The sequence below is a fragment of the Astyanax mexicanus genome, chromosome 3 (assembly GCF_023375975.1).
Source record: "Astyanax mexicanus isolate ESR-SI-001 chromosome 3, AstMex3_surface, whole genome shotgun sequence".
Lineage (NCBI taxonomy): Eukaryota > Metazoa > Chordata > Actinopteri > Characiformes > Acestrorhamphidae > Astyanax > Astyanax mexicanus.
Window position 1 is genome coordinate 3891671 of NC_064410.1, and position 22252 is coordinate 3913922.

General features: G+C 35.4%; 2 protein-coding genes across 2 annotated transcripts; both read right to left on the bottom strand.

Annotated features, from left to right (window-relative positions):
• Positions 1-826: 826 nt before the first annotated feature.
• On the bottom strand, positions 827-6767 carry eif3g (eukaryotic translation initiation factor 3, subunit G). Its single transcript, XM_022668037.2, has 10 exons — positions 6658-6767; positions 6521-6567; positions 5227-5315; positions 5071-5130; positions 4869-4973; positions 2248-2437; positions 2043-2150; positions 1818-1954; positions 1203-1309; positions 827-933 (listed from the first exon to the last, which is right to left on the bottom strand). Exons 1-10 carry the CDS (start codon positions 6678-6680, stop codon positions 918-920), a joined length of 882 nt encoding a protein of 293 aa, XP_022523758.1. The 5' UTR covers positions 6681-6767; the 3' UTR covers positions 827-917.
• Positions 6768-9707: 2940 nt separating this feature from the next.
• Positions 9708-22252, bottom strand: p2ry11 (purinergic receptor P2Y11). The gene is made up of 2 exons (XM_007241032.4): positions 22105-22252; positions 9708-10873 (listed from the first exon to the last, which is right to left on the bottom strand). Exon 2 carries the CDS (start codon positions 10861-10863, stop codon positions 9955-9957), a length of 909 nt encoding a protein of 302 aa, XP_007241094.2. The 5' UTR covers positions 10864-10873; positions 22105-22252; the 3' UTR covers positions 9708-9954.

Here is a 22252-nt window from a genome sequence, read left to right on the forward strand (position 1 = left end):
TTTTCCAGCAGGACTTAAGACAACGCTAAAAGTCCCAATTGGTCTTAAATTATACATATTTCTAAAATACTGATTTTTGAATTTTACTTGACTGTAAGCTATAATCAACAAAAAGTGATCCATTTTAAGCATTTATCTGTCATGCATCAGTTTCACATTTTGACTGAAAGTACCTCTTCAATATTTTAATCAATGTTAGAATATGTATATACAAAAAAAGGTCACAACATTGCTTTTAAACAGCCCTCCATTAGATAATTACTGTTAGTGTTTCAGATGGCAGAAAGTGCTGCAGTTGGTCTGCAGGTTTAGGTTCAGCAACAGTATGTGCTGAAAAAATAAGGTCAGCTGACTACCTGAATAAATGTCAGGATTTATGGGGCTGGAATTGTGAAAGTTCAGGGAGCATGAGATCGTTTTCACACATGGATTGAGAGAGAGTTCACCACAGAGTCCAGATCTTAACCTCATTGAGAATCTTTGGGATGTGCTGGATGGAGAAGCACTGCTTTGTGCAACATTCAGACTCTACCATCATCAATCCAAGAGAGTGTAAACCTTTTGACCAGCCTGTTTGTTTATTAACAGTCATAGCAAAAGTTGGCTGTACTTCTGTTTTCTTTTTAATTACAGAAATAGATGTTACATTAAAAGTGTGGTAATTCCTTTCAGATCAGTGTCAGTTCCTCTAGTCTAGTTTTAACTCTCAGCTGAGAGAAGGACATGGTAAACAAGAGTATTGGTTAATATGGATGTGGTGTTTTTATCCATTATTCAGGGTAAATGACAGTAACCTCACACAAATGTGAAATAAGAAGCAAATGCATTTAATCTGTAACATGTTTATTCAATTAATAGCCAAACTCTACTGGAAGAATGCTCCTCATCCTCCTGGAATATGAACAGAGGTCCTACTCTCAGTTGTTGGAAGGTCTGAAAAAGAAAGACAATGTGTTACTGAGGTGCAGCTAGTTATTAGTTATATACAGGGTTCTTACTCTTTTTAACCAATACATTTCCATGATTTTTTCATGACTTTTCCCTGCATTCATGACCATACGATTTTTAAAATATCAGTACAGACATGGTTAAAACCAAAAATTTACTAAAACTATAATTGCAATTACTTATAGTAGGCCTAAAATGAAACGAACCCTGTTTATAAAATCAGAAACACATGCTTTATCTGTAGAAACACTTACTTAGCCCATTCCACATTGAGGATAAGGTGATCATATCCAAAGCCTGACACTCCTGCAATAGCTCTGGCAGCATCCTCCCGCCGGTGGAAGCTGATGAAGGCAAATCCCTGGAAAGCAAAAAAAAAAAAAATACAAGAGAAAAGCAAATTAGAGCTAAAGCCAGTTCACTAAAAGCATTACTGCAACATCTACTGCAGTTTTCTTATAGAACAGATACCCATCAAAAGGCATGTAATTTCACCTCACTATTTGTATACAGCTTTGGAAATAATTAAAGAGACCACTTCAGTTACTTGCTATGCTATTTATAGTTCTATTCTATAAACTACATTCATTTCTTCCAAATTCCAAATAAAATATTGTCATTTAGAGCATTAATTTGGAGAAAATGAAAATGGCTAAAATAACAAAAAAAGATGCAGAGCTTTCAGATCTCAAATAATGCAAAGAAATCTGAAATATTTGGTGGAACAACCCTGTTTTTTAATCACAGTTTTCATGCATCTTGGAATCATTTAAAAAATTGAGAAGGTTTTTAAAGGTTTTCAATTTGGTAAAATCAAAGAAACTCTTTTTTTTAAGTGGTCTCGTGATTTTTGAGTGCATGTAAATTACCTTAGACTGGCCAGTGTTCTTGTCCTTGGCCAGGTAGATCCTGGAGATAGAACCAAACGGCCTGAAGAGCTCCTGCAGATCCGTCTCCCTCGTGTCTTCCGACAGATTGGTGACACGGATGGTAGCATTGTCATCAGCTGGAGAGAAATGTAAAACCATTAGCACTGGCTAATAAGAACCATCCAATAAACGTGAGAAAGTGTGTTTGTGTTTATGATATTTCACCTCTCCGGTTAGGCTGCATGGATTCTCCTCTGCGCGTGCCTCCGTCTCGCAGGCTGGGAGGAATGTACTTCCCAGTTTTACTCTGGACTGGCTGAGCAGGCTCAGGCTCTGGATGAGGGAAAAAGAAAACATGATTTTAAAACGCTGAACTACAATAATTTTGTTCTTTAAAACATTTACCAGCTACGAGTCTGTGATAACACACCTGTTGCTTTCTCTTTATCCCCTGTGGACAGACCCAACTGCTCTGCAAGCTCCTTCTGCATGGGGCCCAGGGTGTCTTTGTAGGGACAGCGGGTGGTCCAATGGTCTCCCTTGCAGATACGGCAAGACACAATCTTCTGACCTTTCAGCTTGCTCATAGGATCCTCATCCTGGTCTTGTGCATTAAGGTCCTGCAAAGGATGGAAAAATGCAACTATTTAGTCTCAAAAGATATAAAAAGGAAGCACATCAAGCACAACATTAAGATTACCCAATGGTATAAGCCAGTGAAGGCAGAAATTGGCATATACCCTTTATTTATTGGTTTGTAACATTCTATAATGAGCACACAGGATCGACTACACAAGACAAAGGCTAGAAATATACTATCTGTTTGACCATGCATTCACATAAACCACCGACGGCACTGTAAAGATAATAGATCACATTCTGGTCTATGTGCTACAGTATTACTGGAGGCTTCCTCTAGAGGGCAGCACATACACCAGATGACTGCTGAAAAAAAAAGACCCTCCCAGCATCCAGAAACTTCTGCTACTCCTCCTCTCCCTCCACTTCCTTCCTACTGCTACTCTCCTTACCCAAAAGAAAGTGGAGGAATCGAGGAGATGAGAGGAGCAGGAGGAAGACAGTTCATCCCTTTCAGATATGATGTTAACTAGTGATAAACTGAGCCAATGCTCACTTTCAGCTCACCAAATACTGCCAAGCCAATCACAGCTGCTTCAAGCAGTCAGCAGACGTTACCATCCGATTTATGGTGTTAGTTGTGGATGTTTGAACTTCTGCTCAATGCAGAGAAAATACTACATTTCTAAAATATTCGCCAATAAGATAAAAGTGCAACCCCTGTTCTTTTTCCTTCTTATATTATTTAATAGGTGATAGTCTCCATAAAATTACTATTATTGATCCAAATGTCTAAACCACTTTTTTCACACCGCAAATTAACCAAACCTTTGGTCAGGCCAAATATGATTCCTTTGGTTTGAACTTTGGTTCACAGCATTTTTTGTGTCTGCTCATTTGGTTTCAGACCCGGCGGCATGGGCGGGCATTGGCGGGCAGTGCCCCCCCACAGAGTCAGCTACGCCCCCCCTGACTGGACTGGAAGCCGTATATGTTTTTTTTTTTGTTTTGTTTTGTTTTCACCTCTGAGTGACCATCTTTCTATTTTTCCTATCTCAGTTTGTCAGTCATTCAATTCAACCAATCAGTGAAGGAAGGCAACGTTCTAGCCAATTACAGTTGGAGGGGGGCGGGTCACTGACTAAAGTTCATACTTGAGAAACAGCTACGCTCACCGTTGTTCGTGTGGCATGGATATTCGGACTTATTTCCAAACAAATAAGAGGACAACAAGTGACACTGGAGTACATGAGAATGGACAGGAAGCAGCACCATTCATTTCAGTTGGAAACGTAAGCGTTGAAGTCAACACTGGAGTAAACACAAACGCCGTCTGCCACTCTACTAAAAGTGGAGTAAACCTCTTTCTGCTCACCACACCTCCTCCCTCACATGCACAAACTTAGGTTTCTTGCAGGCAGAACAGTTCTCTGTTCTGCTCCTTGTACTCCCTAGCTGTTGTAGTTAACCCTACTAGCATGAATGTTTACTTCAGTCAGTGTTCTGACATCAGTGCTTATGTTTTTCACTGCATGTGTTTTTGCATATATTTGACTTTTAATTTAATTGAATGAACAAAGCACTGCACTATTGTTTTTTGTTTGTTTGTTTGTTTAGATTTTGGGATTTTATTGACAGATTGTTGTTTCTCGGCACTGGAGTCGCCATAGAGCCGCTGTTCAATTTGAAGCAAATAAAAGGCTTTTTGAAAAAAATGTGCCCCCCTGAAAAAATACAATGCCCCCCCTTTAAAATGTTTCTGCAGCCGGGTCTGTTTGGTTTAAACAAAACTAAAAAGTCTTAAGGTCCAGACCAAACAAAGTCAGAGTGAAAGCACCATAACTCCCACTGAAAGCAGAAGCAGGAGTGTTTTTTGGAAGGTGTGCAGGTGAAAAATAAAGAATGAGCCAACCAACAGTAGAAATAGCAGAACAAACAAACTGACATGAAACTGATAAACTAGTAGATGTAGTAAAGTTTGTCTGTGTGTGTACCCTGCAATACTAGGGATGTCCCCAATCCGATCACGTGATCCGAAATCGGATCCGATTTCATGCAACAGGAAGGAAAAATGTGTTTTCAACACGACAAACATGATTCCCCAACTGAGAAACCACATGCACACATATTTATGTCTGATATTTGATTTCATAGACATTAAGTTTGTTTATTTAAGAAAAATAAATTATTTATATGGATATTTAGTACATTAAAATTAACTTAAAATGGTATGTTAATACAATCGTTTCAATAATAACTAAGTAATTTTTCTTTATAGGGACAACTTGGATGTGTTATTTATGTATTTTTTATTTTTATTTTTTTACTGCACTGCCAAAGTATCGGATCGGGACTACAATATAGCAAGAAACTCTATTAAAACAAAACATGCCTTAACATGCACACAGCAAAGGAGTCCTTGACAAATATGGTCAATCCCGCTCAATAATAATAAAAAAAAAAATCACTCACCTCTTTACTGGAGATGAAGGTCATGTACACATCATCGCTCACAGTGGTGGTGGCAACATTAGGTCCAGGTGGGTCAAATTCAGAGTTACCGAATTTTTTCCAGTTCTGTACAGATATCAGAAAAAAAAACACACCTCCATGAGACAATAGTTAGCAAGACATTCAAAAAAGTTTAAACAAGTCTTAGCAAAAGCAACCATACCTTTCGCCTGGCAACTGCTTTAGAAGCCTTTCTATTCTCAATTTTGAAGGTTCGGATAATCTGTAGAAAAACAGAAAAAAAAAAAGTCAGTGAAGTTCTTATTTAGAAAACTCAAAATCCTGCTTTTTGAGCAATTCTATAAATATCAGTTCATACCTTGAACTTCTTGTCATCCTCATCAATCTTATATTCTGTCACAGTCTTGATGTTACCCTTGACAGTTTCTTTCGGTGATGGGAGAGTGCCTTTAGGAAAAAATAATATTAATAAATACATTGTGTTATTTATATATATATACACACACACACACACACACACACACACACCTCAAAATCAGTGCTTCTTGTACAAATTGATATTGTCTTGGTGAGTACCCACATTTATGCCTTTGGACTGACTATGGACTTAATATAACACAGTGGACCAACACCAGCAGATAACCTGGCTCTCCAAACCATCACTGATTGTAAAAACTTTACACTAGTCCTTAAGCAATTTGGACTGTGTCTCTCTCCACTCTTCTTCCTCCAGACTCTGCTCCCTTGATTTCCAAATGAAATGCAAAATGTACTGATGATCAGTGATGGTTTGGAGAGACATGTCATCTGCTGGTGTTGATCCACTATGTTATATATTAAATCCAAAGACAGTGCAGTGTTTTCCCACAAAATCTTGCAGCACTTCATGCTTCCCATTGCTGACAACTTTTATGGAGATGTGGATTTCATTTTCCAGCAAGACTTGGCACACTGTCCATACTGCAAAAAGTACCAAAACTGTTCTTATATGATGGTCTTATTTTCTGAGACACTAAATAAAATAAATAAAATGTAATATATAAGTTCCACATTTTTAACTGAATTACTAAAAGAAAGTAACTTTTTTTTAATGATATTCTAATGTTTTGAGATTCACTAGTAGTTATCTGCCTTATCAGCATACACATATTAACCTGGGTTTCCTAGCTAATTATACAGGGTGTTAGTCAAAAGTTTGGACACAGCTCTTCTAATTCAATGTGTTTTATCTGAATTGTGCGTTAATATATAAGTTAAGGAGGTAACGTTCATTTTAGCTCTCCATTTGTAAAGAGATAAGCTACACTATAGCTGAGCTAATGCTTACTGTACCAAGCTAACTAGCTAAGCTAATAGTTATCCTGCGAGCTAATGTGGCGACAATAGTTCAAATTCTGTTATTTCTGTCATTTAACTTCTCATTTTTTTTATCACAGGGCTCGACTAAACGCATATATTAGATTAATGTGGTATATTATTGCAGTTTTCGGGTAGTTTGGGGGGAGTTAAAGCTCTGGTAAGGCTCCTTGTGGCCTGCCTCACTTCAGTTAGTTAGGCTAGGCTAAGCTAAGCTAATCGCTAGCTAGTTACTCAGACACGCCGGATAGGTAATGCTAATGCTAATGCTAACTGTAACAGACCGGGTTACGCACCTTCATCTCCCTCCTCCTCCACCTGATCTGCCCAGCTGGGCTTTGAGCTGTGAAAGAGAGCGTTATAAGTGTGGTTTAGCTTAATAAATGTCCGTATTTATCAGTTTATAGTTTAATCAAAAAAATTAAACACTTACTCGTCGTATTCATTCGACGGCATCCTGGCGCAGCGCCTGTGAGAAAAGACCCGGGCTGGGGGCCGAGCTGGAGATCAGGGCTAAACAGCACTATCTACGGGCGGGGAGGAGCTCAGTCAGCCCCATACTGTAGTTATATATCATATACTAGTGCATCTCTAACACTTAAAATATCACTAAAAAATTACTTTATTTCAGAAATTCAGTTTAAAATGTAAAACTCATATATTATATAGATGTATTACACACAGAGTGATCTATTTTAAGCCTTTATTTATTTTATTGTTGATGATTATGTCTTACAGCCAATGAAAATCCCCCAAAAAACAGTGTCTTACTAAATTAGAATATTATATAAGACCAATTGATACTTTTGGCAGTGTGGGCAGTGTGCCAAGTCCTGCTGGAAAATGAAATCCGCATCTCTATAAAAGTTGTCAGCAAACTTTACACTAGACCCCAAACAGCGTGGACTGTGTCTCTCCACTCTTCCTCCAGACTCTGCTCCCTTGATTAACAAATGAAATGCAAAATTTACTGAAGTTTTGTAGTTTTTTAGCTGAAAATCTTACAGCGCTTCATGCTTCCCTCTACTGACAACGTTTATAGAAATGCGGATTTCATTTTCCAGCATGACTTGGCACACTGCCCACACTGCCAAAAGCACCAATTGGTCTTATAAAATATTCGAATTCGAAATTTTCTTCGAGACTGATTTTTTTTGTTTTTCATTGGCTGTGAGCCATAATCATCAACAATAAAAGAAATAAACGCTTAAAATAGATCACTCTGCGTGTAATACATCTATATAATATATGAGTTTCACATTTTCCTCAACTCAATTACTGAAATAAAGTAACTTTTCAAATCAATATATATATATATATATATATATATATATATATATATATATATATATATATATATATATATATATATATATATATATTTAAATGCACAGTATTAATAAAGGGGGCAAGTATTGCAGAAAAAAATCAGAATCAATATAAAAAAGTTTTAATTAAATTAGAAACAGAGAGAACAAAATTAAAAAAATATTTTTAAATATACTTGGTTACTTTATTTTTCTTTGTGGTAATTTAAAAACTATTTGCGTTTGGATTTTGCCACTCTTTGCTTTAATTTTTGTGGTTTTTTGTGGATTTTGCTTTTCAAATCTCTCGTCTGTTTCTGCTTTATTTTGTAGCTTCTATGTGTATGAAATGTACAATTTTGTAAGGGGCCATCAAGGGACCACAATATTCATGTTCAAACACTAGAATATAAATTGAAAATGCTTACACAGTAAAATCTATAGAGATAATTTTGTGGCAAAAGGTTTAGTTTTTGTACAATAAAGATCATTAAAATCCCCCTCAATCTGATTGTAAAATAATTTTCTTGAATCTCGAAAGTGAGAGATAGCATTAGCAGCAAAACAACTTGTTACCAGCAGAACAGAATTAAAAATAAATGCAAAAAGGGAAGTGGAAACCAAATGTGAAGCACTGAAACAGAAGTAAAAGTAGAATTGTCTTCACAAATACACTTGAATCAACTTTTGAGATTGTGTCAAGAAACACAAACATGTAATCAACAGAAGTATTAAATATATACAGAAGTTTATACAACATATTATTACCCAAATTATTATAATTGTGTTGTTACTGGTTGTTAATATATCGTCACTGTCCAATGAAAAACACAAAACAGCAACTGTACAGGAGAGAGGAAAAAACTTGTAAACTTTCAATGGAAGTCAATGTAAAAAAAGGTTTATTTCAGGTCATTTTGAAGAGTTTCTATTGGTCCGTCCATCAAGAAATTTTGGCACAGTGTAAGGGACAGTTTGTCTGTTCAAATTATGTAGTAAACAAAAAATCGACAAAAATGGAGATAAGTGTTTTTGATTTGACAGCGACAAAATAATCTGTGCTATTTCATTCTATACCATGTATAGCTTTTATATCTTCTCTGCTTGTAAGGATAGATTCGCATGCTTTTAAAACATTGTGCAAAAAAACCTGTTCAGTTAAATGCATGATTTAGTGTTAAAAAGAAAATCCCCTCTCTAGATGATTTACACTAAAGGTTGGACGGATGTGGATTTGTGGTCTAAACTGACTTTAAAGCAAAGGAAGTTCCTTTCACCTTCAGAAAAACATGAGAAGGGTTTGGTGAGAGTTTTCCATTACATATGAGCACTATTAAAATGCTGTTATTAATACCTTAAAACTGATTATGTGTGTAAAAAGCCAGGATGTGAATCTGCTGTGGGTTTTTATGAGCACCATCAGTTCCTGGCTAGATTTTAACGAGTGAGAATTTTAATGTATTTAATGTCATTTTAGTGAGAATTAAACATTAGGCAGTTTATATTGTTCAGATGTACAGCTCTGGAAAAGATTAAGATAGCACTTCAGGTTCTGAATCAGTTTCTCTGATTTTACTATTTATAGGTTTATGTTTGAGTAAAATGAACATTTTATTCTATAAGACAAAATTTGACAACATTGTCATTTAGAGCATTTATTTGCAGGAAATAAGAAAAAAGACAGAGATTTTAGACCTCAAATAATGCAAAGAAAACATATATTCATATTATAAAGTTTTAAGAGTTCAGAAATCAATATTTACTGGAATATCACTGTTTTTAATTACAGTTTTCATGCCTCTTGGCATGTTCTCCTTCACCAGTCTTACACACTGCTTTTGGATAACTTTATGCCTTATGCAAAAAGTAAAGCAGTTCTGTTTGGTTTGATGGCTTGTGATCATCCATCTTCCTCTTGATTATATTCCAGAGGTTTTCAATTTGGTAAAATAAATCATTTTTAAGTGGTGTCTTATTTTTTTCCAGAGCTTTATAACACGTTTTTTTTTGTTGTTTTTTTTTTTTGTTAAGAGTTAAACAGGTTGTTCTGCCAGTTGTTCTAGTCACCCATATACTCTTCTTCCTGGTCCTGTGTATGCACTGATTAGCAAAACTGTTAAACAAAGTGTTTTGTTTAATCCGCTTAATGCACAAATCATTTAGACCAGGAGACAAATTTTCAAAAATAAAATATGTCTTTATTAACACAGCTTTAATCAATCTTACATCTAAGATACAGAGACCAGAAGGCTTGGACTGCAGGCTAGGACAGTAATGGTAGGATGTAGGAATGCCAAATTGAAAAGCTAAATATAAAATAATGAGACAAACTTATGACACAATGATGAGTGAAATTATAGGTGCAATTTATAGGCCTACTGTTAGACAATACATAAATGAAGACCGATTATTCATTTATTTATTTATTGGAGACTCATTGGAGATTCATTGGATCTCCTTTTACAGCAAACAGCAGTCCTGATGCTATCGAACACAGCAGTGTAGAGTATGGGGTGAAGGCACATGTTCAGGCTCGCCAGTCCTTTTGAAACCTGGTACGCGATGTCCACGGTGCAGTTGGTTATTTTTTTGTCCTTTAAGTGAAAGTGCCATATTTGCAGGATGTGGTACGGCACAAAGGAGATGGCGTAGAGGACGCAGACCAAGGACACGATAAGAGCCACTTTTCTCTTCTCCAGGGTGGTGATGTTGGCATTTTTTAACACCACCCATATTACTCCAAAGTACGATGCAAACGTGACCACAAAGGGAACCAGGCACCCTGAGATAGCCATGAAGATCCTGTAGCTGTACTTCGGTACTTCGTCTCTGTTTGAGAAGGATCTGCACCTCACTTTTCGAAGGCCTGCAAAACTTAGGATTGGAGACGAGATGATGGCTACGACCATCCAGACCAGCAGGCTGGCTATCTTGGCATGCTTTGGATTCACATGCTTGCGGGTGAAAAAGGGGTGGACGATGGCCAGGTACCTGTTGACGCTGATGCACATGATGAAGTAGATGCTGGCGTAGAGGTTGCAGGAGAACAGGAAACGCTCTATTTTGCAGACGGCTTCAGGGAAGGGCCACCCTTTTCTCCTTGCATAGTGGATGATCAGAAGAGGGAGGGTCAGGGCGTAAAGGATGTCGCTGATGGCCAGGTTGCAGGAGAACACCACCCCAGTGTGCCAGTTCCTCCTCTCCTTTGTCACCAGCAGCCACAGGGCAAAAACGTTACCCACCAGAGCCAGGCACAGCTCTACGCCGTAGATGTACGGCAGCAGCTGTGATTTAAATGTGTCATCACATCTGGAACTGTTCCTTTCCGTCATACTGTGCTACCTGTGAACAAAAAGAGAGAGAGAGAGAATGTCATACTTTTCATACTTTTCTATCTATTTCAGTATTTTCGCTTTTTTGCTATCTATTTCAATAATATTTTAGTGACACTCTTAACTTTTTTCTTTTACCTGTTTATGTAGTTTATTAATATTATCTGCTATAATTTTGACAGTGGTTGAACTGTGATTGGCTATATGTTGCATTAGTGTTTTGAATGAATTACAGTAGTTTAAATGAATCCAGGTTTTTGTGTTGTGACAACAAAATGAGCATTTGTGCAGGAAATGAGCTATTTTCTTAATTGCATAAAAACGCAAAAATCAGTGTCTCAGAAAATGAAAATATTATACAAGACCAATTGGTACTTTTGGCAGTGTGGACAGTGTGCCAAGTCCTGCTGGAAAATGAAATCCACATCGCCATAAATTGTTTAATTGTTTGAGGTAGAAGTGTTGCTGTATTTAGAATTTAAAAAAATATATATAAAAGTAAATGAAATAAGAAAAAGAAAAAAGAAAAAAAAACTATAATTTAAAGTAGCAGTCTGCAAGCATGGGGGATTTAGTGACCTCTCTGGTGAGAACATGTAATTGCACAGAGCATGTAGGGGAGTACTTTTAATGCAGGTTAATGAAATGCTGTGTTTTTTAGTATATTGCGTTGTTTATTATTATTTTTTCTTTTTCATTTAAGAAATACTGAAAAAAATATACAGAGACACTAAAAATATCTTGAAATACATATTTTAATATAAAAGAAAAAATATGGACAGCTGCTTTAAATAAAATGTAAATGTTCAAATTGCATTAAAGTGCTAGCTTTGCTTAAGATTTGTTTTTGAGCTGCGCTGTCTATGTGTTAAAGTGCACACGCTGCTCTCACCTTCTCACTGCATGTTTATCAGACGAGTGCATTTAAAGTGTTGCTACTATTTGTGTAAGGGCCACACTTATCGGTGTTAGATCAGAGGTCAGAGTGTGAAAACGGAAACCTGATACGAGCTTTTGTGAGGATGAGTGATCAGAGGGTACCTGTAGAGATTACATTTGGAGCATGTTTAAAATTTTTTTGGAGCACTGTTTTATTTATTTGTATTTACTTATTTATTTATTTAGTTAGCTAGTTTTTTTTTATTCTCATGTTTTTATTTTGATTACTATGTTCTTAGTTCATTGATCATTTAATCAAATCTTATAATTCTTATCATTTTACTTTACTTTTACTGTTGTTATCTTTTTCTAACTTTTTTTATTTTATATCTTATAAATTCTTTACTTTTTATATGTACATTTTTATGGTCTTTTTAGAATTTCTTTTTTTTTACATACAGCTCTGAAAAAAAATAAGAGATCACTTAAAAATGATGAGTTTCTTTGATTTTATCAAATTGAAAACCTCTGGAATATAATCAAGAGGAAGATGGATGATCATAAGCCATCAAACCACCAAACTGAACTGCTTGAACTTTTGCACCAGGAGTAAAGCAGCATAAAGTTATCCAAAAGCAGTGTGTAAGACTGGTGGAGGAGAATATGACAAGATGCATGAAAAGTGTGATTAAAAAGCAGGGTTATTTCACCAAATATTAATATTAGTTAAAAAAAACTTGTTTTTTTTTCTCTAAATGAGAATATTTATATTTGGAATTTGGGAGAAATGTTGTCTGTAGTTTATAGAATAAAACAACAATGTTCATTTTACTCAAACATATATCTATAAATAGCAAAATCAGAGAAACTGATTCAGAAATTTATTTTATTTATTATTTTTAAAGTGCACACGCTGCTCTCACCTTCTCACTGCATGTTTATCAGACGAGTGCATTTAAAGTATTGCTACTATTTGTGTAAGGGCCACACTTATCGGTGTTAGATCAGAGGTCAGAGTGTGAAAACGGAAACCTGATACTATTTTACTATTTTTTTCCTTATTATTTCTAATTCCCTTTTAAACTTTAAATGATCGGCGGCATTGTAAATGAGGCTCACACTCTATGTATTTTTGAGTGAAAATAAAGATGAACTGATCCTGATTTGAGGTTGTTAAACTTCTTTTTTTTGCTGGAAAACCACAAAAATTACTCAATCTACCAACAAGACAGTGGAAGTTGCCACACACTCGTCCAGTGATGAGTGAGCTGTTGACTAAGAAAGTTCAAGTGATGTTATGGAAGATTAATAAATGATAACCACATGTTAACCTCACTGAGAGTTTACGTGACTGTTATGGAAAAGGGTGACAAATCTGGCCGTGAAGAAAACTGCGGCAGGAGTGCTGCTAGATTATTTAAAGATAACGGTGTATCATCATAAGTTCATAAGAGAACTTCAGTGATAGTATGCATTTGAATAAAACAGAATTCCTCCTCCACATGTAAAACACATACATTAGGATAAAGGTGCATATTTGGAATTCCAGAAGCCACTGAATGACGATCCAGTGGATCTCAACCCAGCAACCTTCTGGTTCCAAATCACCTTCTCTAACCTTTACAGCACTGTAAAGCACTAATGTAATATATTATATTTATATATTACACTAGTGCATCTCAAAAATGTTGAATATCATTGAAAACACCATTGAGTCTGTCCTCACCACATCCATCACAGTGTGGGGCAGCTCAGCTTCCAAACATGATATCCACCGACTGCAGCGCATCATCAGGTCTGCAGAGAGGACCATCGGTGTGAAGCTACCCACCCTGCCAGATCTACACACCTCCAGAACCAGGAAAAGAGCAGAGAACATTGTCTCTGATGCGTCACACCCTGGACACCACCTGTTCCAGCGTCTCCCCTCAGGACGGCGTTTTAGCCAACTGAAGATCAAGACCACCAGACTACAGAGAAGCTTCTTCCCACACGCCATCACTCTCATGAATAGCTGAACACTACAACATAACATCCAGGATACAGTCTGTTACATCCACACAAGACTGTTACATACATCCATATCCATGTCATCCCTCTCACTCTGTTAACCCTCTGTACTGCACTTTATTAATCTGGTGATAGTGGCTACAACACACTGTACTGTCTCTGCAAGTAATTCTTCTGTTCTCATATTTATATGCCTTATTTAACTCAGTTTAACTTAATTATTTATTCAGACTGCACCAGTGTCCTTACTGCTGCACTCAGCACTTTACTGTAAATATACAACTCTGCACACGTAAAGTTAGGTTACAGGTATGTTTGTATGTGTGTGCGTGTGTTTATGTGAGTAAATGTTTTACTTCTGTAATGTTATTGTCAATTATTGTGCACTGTGAGCTACTGAAACCAAACACAAATTCCTTGTATGTGTGAGCATACTTGGCCAATAAAGCCCGATTCTGATTCTGATTCTGAAAAGTTACTTTATTTCAGTAATTCAGTTCAAAATGTGAAACTCATATATTATATATATGTATTAAACACACAAATCGATCTATTTTAAGCTTGTATTTATTTTATTGTTGATGATTATGGCTTACAGCTAATAAAAAAACATAAAATTCATTGTGTAATTTTGGCAGTGTGGGCAGTGTGCCAAGTCCTGCTGGAAAATGAAATCCGCGTCTCCTTTATAAAAGTTGTCAGTAGCAGAGGGAAGCATGAAGTGCTGTAAGATTTTGCGGGAAAACAAAACTGCACTGACTTTAGACTTGATAATAAAACACAGTGGATCAACACCAGCAGATGACATGTCTCTCCAAACCATCACTGATCATCAGTAAATTTTACATATTATTTAGAAATCAAGGGAGCAGAGTCTGGAGGAAGAGTGGAGAGACACACAGTCCAAGCTGCTCGAGATCTAGTGTGAAGTTTCCACCAATCAGTGATGGTTTGACTTCATGACAACTTTTAAAGAGATGTGGATTTCATTTTTCAGCAGGATTTGGCACACTGCCCACACTGCCAAAAGTACCAATTGGTCTTATATAATATTCTAATTTTATTTTAATTCTAAGGGTTTTCATCGTCTGTAAGCCATGATCATCAACAATAAAAAAAAATACAAATAAATGCTTAACATAGATCACTCTGTGTGTTTAATACATTTGTATAATATATGAGGTTCACATATTTAACTGAATTACTAAAATGAAGTAACTTTTCAATGATTTATATTTTTTTGAGATGCACTAGTATATATAGACTACAACCTCAAATTAGAGACAAATTGGGACAAAAGTTTCTTAGAATGGATTGTATGAATCCAATATATGTTATTTATTATTTTATCATAAGCTTAACAACAATTCAAAATTCTCCACACATTCTCCCATACTCTCTTCTTTCTCAGCCAAGCCATTTGTAATGTGTGCAGCATGTGCTTTTGTATTATCTTGTTTAAAAAATGCATGAACATTCCTAGAAAACAGTCTAGAGCATTCCAGGGAGAATAAGTTGGCTTTAAAATCTCAGTAGGTAATAGAATTTACTTTTCTGCATTTATGCTGCATTAATAACAGTAGGCACAAGATTATGTTTAGTGATATGACGCCATACCTTTACAGGGTTTGGTTTTTGGCTTTTGCTGATAAGGTTTCGTTTGCTTTGTATTATGAAATTGGGACAGTACCTCAAAGATTTGCTATCTTTGCCAATGTGATTCTATCTGCTATGAAAAAAAAAAAAAACAGTTCACAAACAGGATGTTTGACCACCAACTGCAAACTGCACCAAACTTCCTTAATCTATTATCAGTCTTATTTCTAGACATCTAAAAACCACAAACTATGACACTGAAAAGAAAAGTACAGACGACGCTTTGTGATATTAACTCTCGGAAATCCAGACATTACTTACGTTGATTATGGTGACAACATTCTGCGTTCTATTTTGCTGGCATGTCCTCTTTAAAGGACATTAAAAAAGCATCTTTAGATAAGCTGAAGAACAATAGAGCGTAGAGATCTTTATGGAATAGGTTTCCATGGCCGACAGATGCATCCAAGCCGTACATTATTAAATCAGAGGCAGGCAAAGAGACAATTTGGCCAATAAAGTGTATCTATAACAGCCATTGATTGAACTGCCATTGACTGAAGTGTACCCTACCATCTAAAAGTGCCATCTGCCCTTAGCTTGTTGGATTTTTAAAAGCTTAAAAGTTTAAAAGTTAAGAAAAAGGACATACCATCACTCCATACATTTAAAACTCTGTTTTATTTCATAATTCAGACGAAAATCCTGCGCAGGCAAAAGAGGACTATAAAATTGACCAATTCCCTAACTCTGAATCCATTTCATAATACTACTGATTATTCTTTGATGTAAAAAGTATTTACATTTATCACTCAGGTAAAATTATGGATACTTGGGTTTTAAATACTTCTCTAGAAGTTGAAGTATCATCTCAAGCTTTTTACTCTTTTAAGTAAAAGTGTAAAAGTACTGGTTTTAAAACTGTACTATACTTAAAGTATAAAAGTAATTAATGGTAATGTTGGTAGATTTGGGATGCACTAGGTTCAATAGTGTTTCAGTTGCATATATGCCCATTGAAAATGAATGTATTTTAGTAGAATGTAAATATATTGAAGAAGCTTAGTTGGACGTTTTAAAAACTGCTATGTTCTTGCTGGATTGTGGAGGGCGTGACTTGGTGTGCAGGTGTTATGGATCACAGTATAAACCAATAGGATGTAGGTAAATATGGTATATGATTATACTTCTCAACATCCAATCACAATCAGATTCTCTATCTCTATCTGGATAGAGAGATTTATCTGGATTATCTGGATTAAAAACAAGCTGAAATGAAACAGGAGTAATAGGAGGCTTAGGAGGAGATTTTTAAGGCTATTATTAGGAAGTAAAAATTGTATTCTACCGCTATGTTTAAAAAGTACAGATAATTAAGTGTGAAAATGTAAGAAATTAAAGTTGACAGCAGATGGAAGAATGAAGTGCTGTAAGATTTTGTGGGAAAACAAAACTGCACTGACTTTAGACTTGATAATAAAACACAGTGGATCAACACCAGCAGATGACAGACATGACTCTCCAAACCATCACTGATCATCAGTAAATTTTACATTTCATTTAAAGGAAATCAAGGGAGCAGAGTCTGGAGGAAGAGTGGAGAGACACACAGTCCAAGCTGCTCGAGATCTAGTGTGAAGTTTCCACCAATCAGTGATGGTTTGACTTCATGACAACTTTTAAAGAGATGTGGATTTCATTTTTCAGCAGGATTTGGCACACTTCCCACACTGCCAAAAGTACCAATTGGTCTTATATAATATTCTAATTTTATTTTAATTCTAAGGGTTTTCATTGTCTGTAAGCCATGATCATCAACAATAAAAAAAAAATACAAATAAATGCTTAACATAGATCACTCTGTGTGTTTAATACATTTGTATAATATATGAGGTTCACATATTTAACTGAATTACTAAAATGAAGTAACTTTTCAATGATTTATATTTTTTTGAGATGCACTAGTATATATAGACTACAACCTCAAATTAGAGACAAATTGGGACAAAAGTTTCTTAGAATGGATTGTATGAATCCAATATATGTTATTTATTATTTTATCATAAGCTTAACAACAATTCAAAATTCTCCACACATTCTCCCATACTCTCTTCTTTCTCAGCCAAGCCATTTGTAATGTGTGCAGCATGTGCTTTTGTATTATCTTGTTTAAAAAATGCATGAACATTCCTAGAAAACAGTCTAGAGCATTCCAGGGAGAATAAGTTGGCTTTAAAATCTCAGTAGGTAATAGAATTTACTTTTCTGCATTTATGCTGCATTAATAACAGTAGGCACAAGATTATGTTTAGTGATATGACGCCATACCTTTACAGGGTTTGGTTTTTGGCTTTTGCTGATAAGGTTTCGTTTGCTTTGTATTATGAAATTGGGACAGTACCTCAAAGATTTGCTATCTTTGCCAATGTGATTCTATCTGCTATGAAAAAAAAAAAAACAGTTCACAAACAGGATGTTTGACCACCAACTGCAAACTGCACCAAACTTCCTTTAATCTATTATCAGTCTTATTTCTAGACATCTAAAAACCACAAACTATGACACTGAAAAGAAAAGTACAGACGACGCTTTGTGATATTAACTCTCGGAAATCCAGACATTACTTACGTTGATTATGGTGACAACATTCTGCGTTCTATTTTGCTGGCATGTCCTCTTTAAAGGACATTAAAAAAGCATCTTTAGATAAGCTGAAGAACAATAGAGCGTAGAGATCTTTATGGAATAGGTTTCCATGGCCGACAGATGCATCCAAGCCGTACATTATTAAATCAGAGGCAGGCAAAGAGACAATTTGGCCAATAAAGTGTATCTATAACAGCCATTGATTGAACTGCCATTGACTGAAGTGTACCCTACCATCTAAAAGTGCCATCTGCCCTTAGCTTGTTGGATTTTTAAAAGCTTAAAAGTTTAAAAGTTAAGAAAAAGGACATACCATCACTCCATACATTTAAAACTCTGTTTTATTTCATAATTCAGACGAAAATCCTGCGCAGGCAAAAGAGGACTATAAAATTGACCAATTCCCTAACTCTGAATCCATTTCATAATACTACTGATTATTCTTTGATGTAAAAAGTATTTACATTTATCACTCAGGTAAAATTATGGATACTTGGGTTTTAAATACTTCTCTAGAAGTTGAAGTATCATCTCAAGCTTTTTACTCTTTTAAGTAAAAGTGTAAAAGTACTGGTTTTAAAACTGTACTATACTTAAAGTATAAAAGTAATTAATGGTAATGTTGGTAGATTTGGGATGCACTAGGTTCAATAGTGTTTCAGTTGCATATATGCCCATTGAAAATGAATGTATTTTAGTAGAATGTAAATATATTGAAGAAGCTTAGTTGGACGTTTTAAAAACTGCTATGTTCTTGCTGGATTGTGGAGGGCGTGACTTGGTGTGCAGGTGTTATGGATCACAGTATAAACCAATAGGATGTAGGTAAATATGGTATATGATTATACTTCTCAACATCCAATCACAATCAGATTCTCTATCTCTATCTGGATAGAGAGATTTATCTGGATTATCTGGATTAAAAACAAGCTGAAATGAAACAGGAGTAATAGGAGGCTTAGGAGGAGATTTTTAAGGCTATTATTAGGAAGTAAAAATTGTATTCTACCGCTATGTTTAAAAAGTACAGATAATTAAGTGTGAAAATGTAAGAAATTAAAATAAAGAGTCGTCTCAAAAATGTATTAGTCCAGTAAAGTATAGATGACCAAATTATCATATTATCATATCACTAATACAAAAACCCTAAAGGCTAAGATTTTTTAAATTATTTTTATGTTGATCGAATTATCAGAGGATACACCTGAAGCAGTGGTTGTCAAATATACAGCTCTGGAAAAAAATAAGAGAGCACTTAAAATTGATGAGTTTCTTTGATTTTACCAAATTGAAAACCTCTGGAATATAATCAAGAGGAATATGGATGATCACAAACCATCAAACCAAACTGAACTGCTTTTTGAATGTTTGCACCAGGAGTGAGTAATATAAAGTTATCCAAAAGCAGTGTGTAAGACTGGTGGAGGAGAACCAGGGTTATTCCACCAAATATTGATTCCTGAACTTTTAAAACTTTATGAACATAAACTTGTTTTCTTTGCATTATTTGAGGTCTGAAAGCTCTGCATCCTTTTTTTCCCCAGAGCTGTATCTGTAAAATATTGAATCGTCTGATTCTATCATCTGAGGGTCCATTAAGACTTCTGAGAACCACTGCTCTAAAGAAGCATGCTCGAATATCAGACATGTGAAGAGACACGTATGACAAACCACTGAATGGTTTCATGCAGTGCCTTGACAGTGCTGGAGCAGTTGGCTGCAATGCAAACTGTTTTTCAGAGCTGGATCGCTCACTGATAGTTGTTGATAGCATTAATAAAGCCAGCGTCAATTAAGGACAGAGGTTCTTAATGTTTTTTACTGTGCAACATTTTGTGAACCCCAACAAAATCTCCAATCTTTATAAAAACATAACTAATTAATATCATAGCTGGGTCTGCATTAATGCACAAAGATGTTCTGTGTGTGGCTTAGAAAGGCTGATTAACGCAAGAGATCATGTTATTGGTTAAAATCGGTCATGACCCCTACATTAGGAACCCCCGATTTATACTGTATTTGAGTGCATTTCTCTGCTGTGTGCGTTTAAGTGTGTTCCTTCGCATTACTCAACTGTGTGATGGTGGTTGCTAATACTAATTGGTGGAAGTTAGAAGAAGAAAAAACAACACACATGCAGGTGGGATTCTCCAATACTCGTAAAGGGTGTTTTTTTTTCTCCACTGATTGGTCAGAATTGGTTAGAAACGGATTAACTGTGTAGCAACAGACAATGGTTAAGGAACTGTAAACATGAAAAGTGATATGGTCTTGGAAATTTGGAGCGTTGCATGCAGCAAGAAGTGGTTGAAGCACTTTGAGGAATGGAGAGTCTGTGGTCTGATAACATCAGCAGCCTCCATGGTAACGCAGTGAGCACAGGAAAGTTCTGGTTAAGCCGTTCTCTGTATTTAACTTCATTTTTTTTATTTTAGATTTCTTATGAATTTTTGGTTCCAGGTACTGATTTCAGTGTTTTAAATATAAAACATCTCATCGTTTGAACATCTAAACTAATCAAAGCTTTGAAATCCATGTTTTTAACCCAATAAAATGAATCTGGTCCCACAGAAGTGTAGATTTTAATGGTAGCCCAAACATCACATTTCCACAATTAATTAATTGTCTTAACAATAAAGCCTTCTCTCTCTATATATACTTTTCTGTGTGTACTTGAGTGTTTTACCCTCATAATCTCATACTTTAAGTTAGATTTTTTTGAAGAACTCACACACAAAGTTACCCTAAAAGAATACTTGCTTTCTTTTGCCCAAAAAATACTCCCCAACTCCCAACTTTTCCCCAGCAGGACAATGCTCTATGCCAATAGGTCTATCAACGTGGACAAAGGACCACCAGATCAAGACTCTGTCAAGACCAGCCCAATCTCCAGCCCTGAGGAACCAAGCTGAACTGCTTGAATTTTTTGAACCAGGAGTTGCATAAGGTCACCCAAAATCAGTGTGTAAAACTGGTGGAGGAGAACATGCCAAAAAGCACAAACGCTGTGATTAAAAAGCAGTTATTGTACCAAATAACTTATAAAGTATTTCTTGTAGTTTCTAAATGAATATGAAAGTTTTCTTTGCATTATTAGACATCTGAAAGTACTGCATCTCCTTCACTGTTTTCTGCAGATAAATGCTCTAAATCACAAAATTCTATTTAGAATTTGGGAGTAATTAATTAATTCAAAAACATACTTATAATAGTAAAAAAGAAACTAATATTTTGATGAGCTGTGCACACTTGCCTTTATAACTGAAGGAATATAATTAATAAAAAACATTCGTTTTTTTTAAAAGACAAGAATAATTATACTTTAACCATTTATTTCTTGATCTATGGTTCTTCACTGAAAGGGCTCCCTTAAACTAAATAATATCCAAAAAAAGCTTTGTACTACACAGCATTTTGAACAAACTTAGCCGCAAAGGATTCTACAATGATTTCAGAAGCGGTCTAGCATAAAAAAAATGCATAAACTATAAAATTCTCCTTTAATTATTGAAAACTTTCTATATAATATAATATATAATAATAATAATATATTATTATATTATATAATATAATATTAATAATATAATAATATAATCCCTGAAAGGGGAAAACCCGAAAGATCAATAAATCCAAAATGAACAACCGCAGTTTACATTGAGTGAACCTCATTTACAGTTAAACCTCACATTTTCCAAAAATCATAAAGCTTATTCCAGGCATAACTTTATCAGAAAAGTGATTTTCTTTTTAAGCCGAATTTAGAATAAAAAAAATGAAATAAGATGAATAAATTAAGCCCATGACACTTAAAATGAGGTAATTCAGTTAAAAATTTAATCTACCTTCTAAAATCCTTTCTGAAGATTTGCTAGAAGAAAATACTACAATCACAGAACTGCATCTGAAGCACAGTTAGAATTCTCACACAGGGAACTAAAAGCTTACTAAATGTTTCACTAAACACTAAACTTATATAAAGATAAAAACAGAGAAATACAGCTCTTATCCTTCCCACAAGAAGTACAAACTTAAGCTAACTAATTCAAAATATACATTTCCATACTGCAATTCAGTGAATGTTCAGGTGGTAAAAAAGTAAAATTCACTAACCGTATTGTGACCCAAAGACGCGCTGCACACAGCTCTCTGAGCAGCGAGTGACTGAGCAGCGATGTGCATTCAGATATGTACGTTTTCCTGTTTGACATTTACTATGACACTGGCGCACACTTTACTCAAGCCTGACGTCTTTCACTTC

Coding starts and splice junctions, on each gene's coding strand:
- eif3g (XM_022668037.2), bottom strand. CDS start 6,680: ATGCCGTCGAATGAATACGACGA. Junction 5,131..5,226: donor AGGATGACAAGAAGTTCAAG/GTATGAACTGAT, acceptor GTTTTTCTACAG/ATTATCCGAACCTTCAAAAT. Junction 2,438..4,868: donor CCTTCATCTCCAGTAAAGAG/GTGAGTGATTTT, acceptor CATCCTTTGCAG/GACCTTAATGCACAAGACCA.
- p2ry11 (XM_007241032.4), bottom strand. CDS start 10,863: ATGACGGAAAGGAACAGTTCCAGATGTGATGACACATTTAAATCACAG.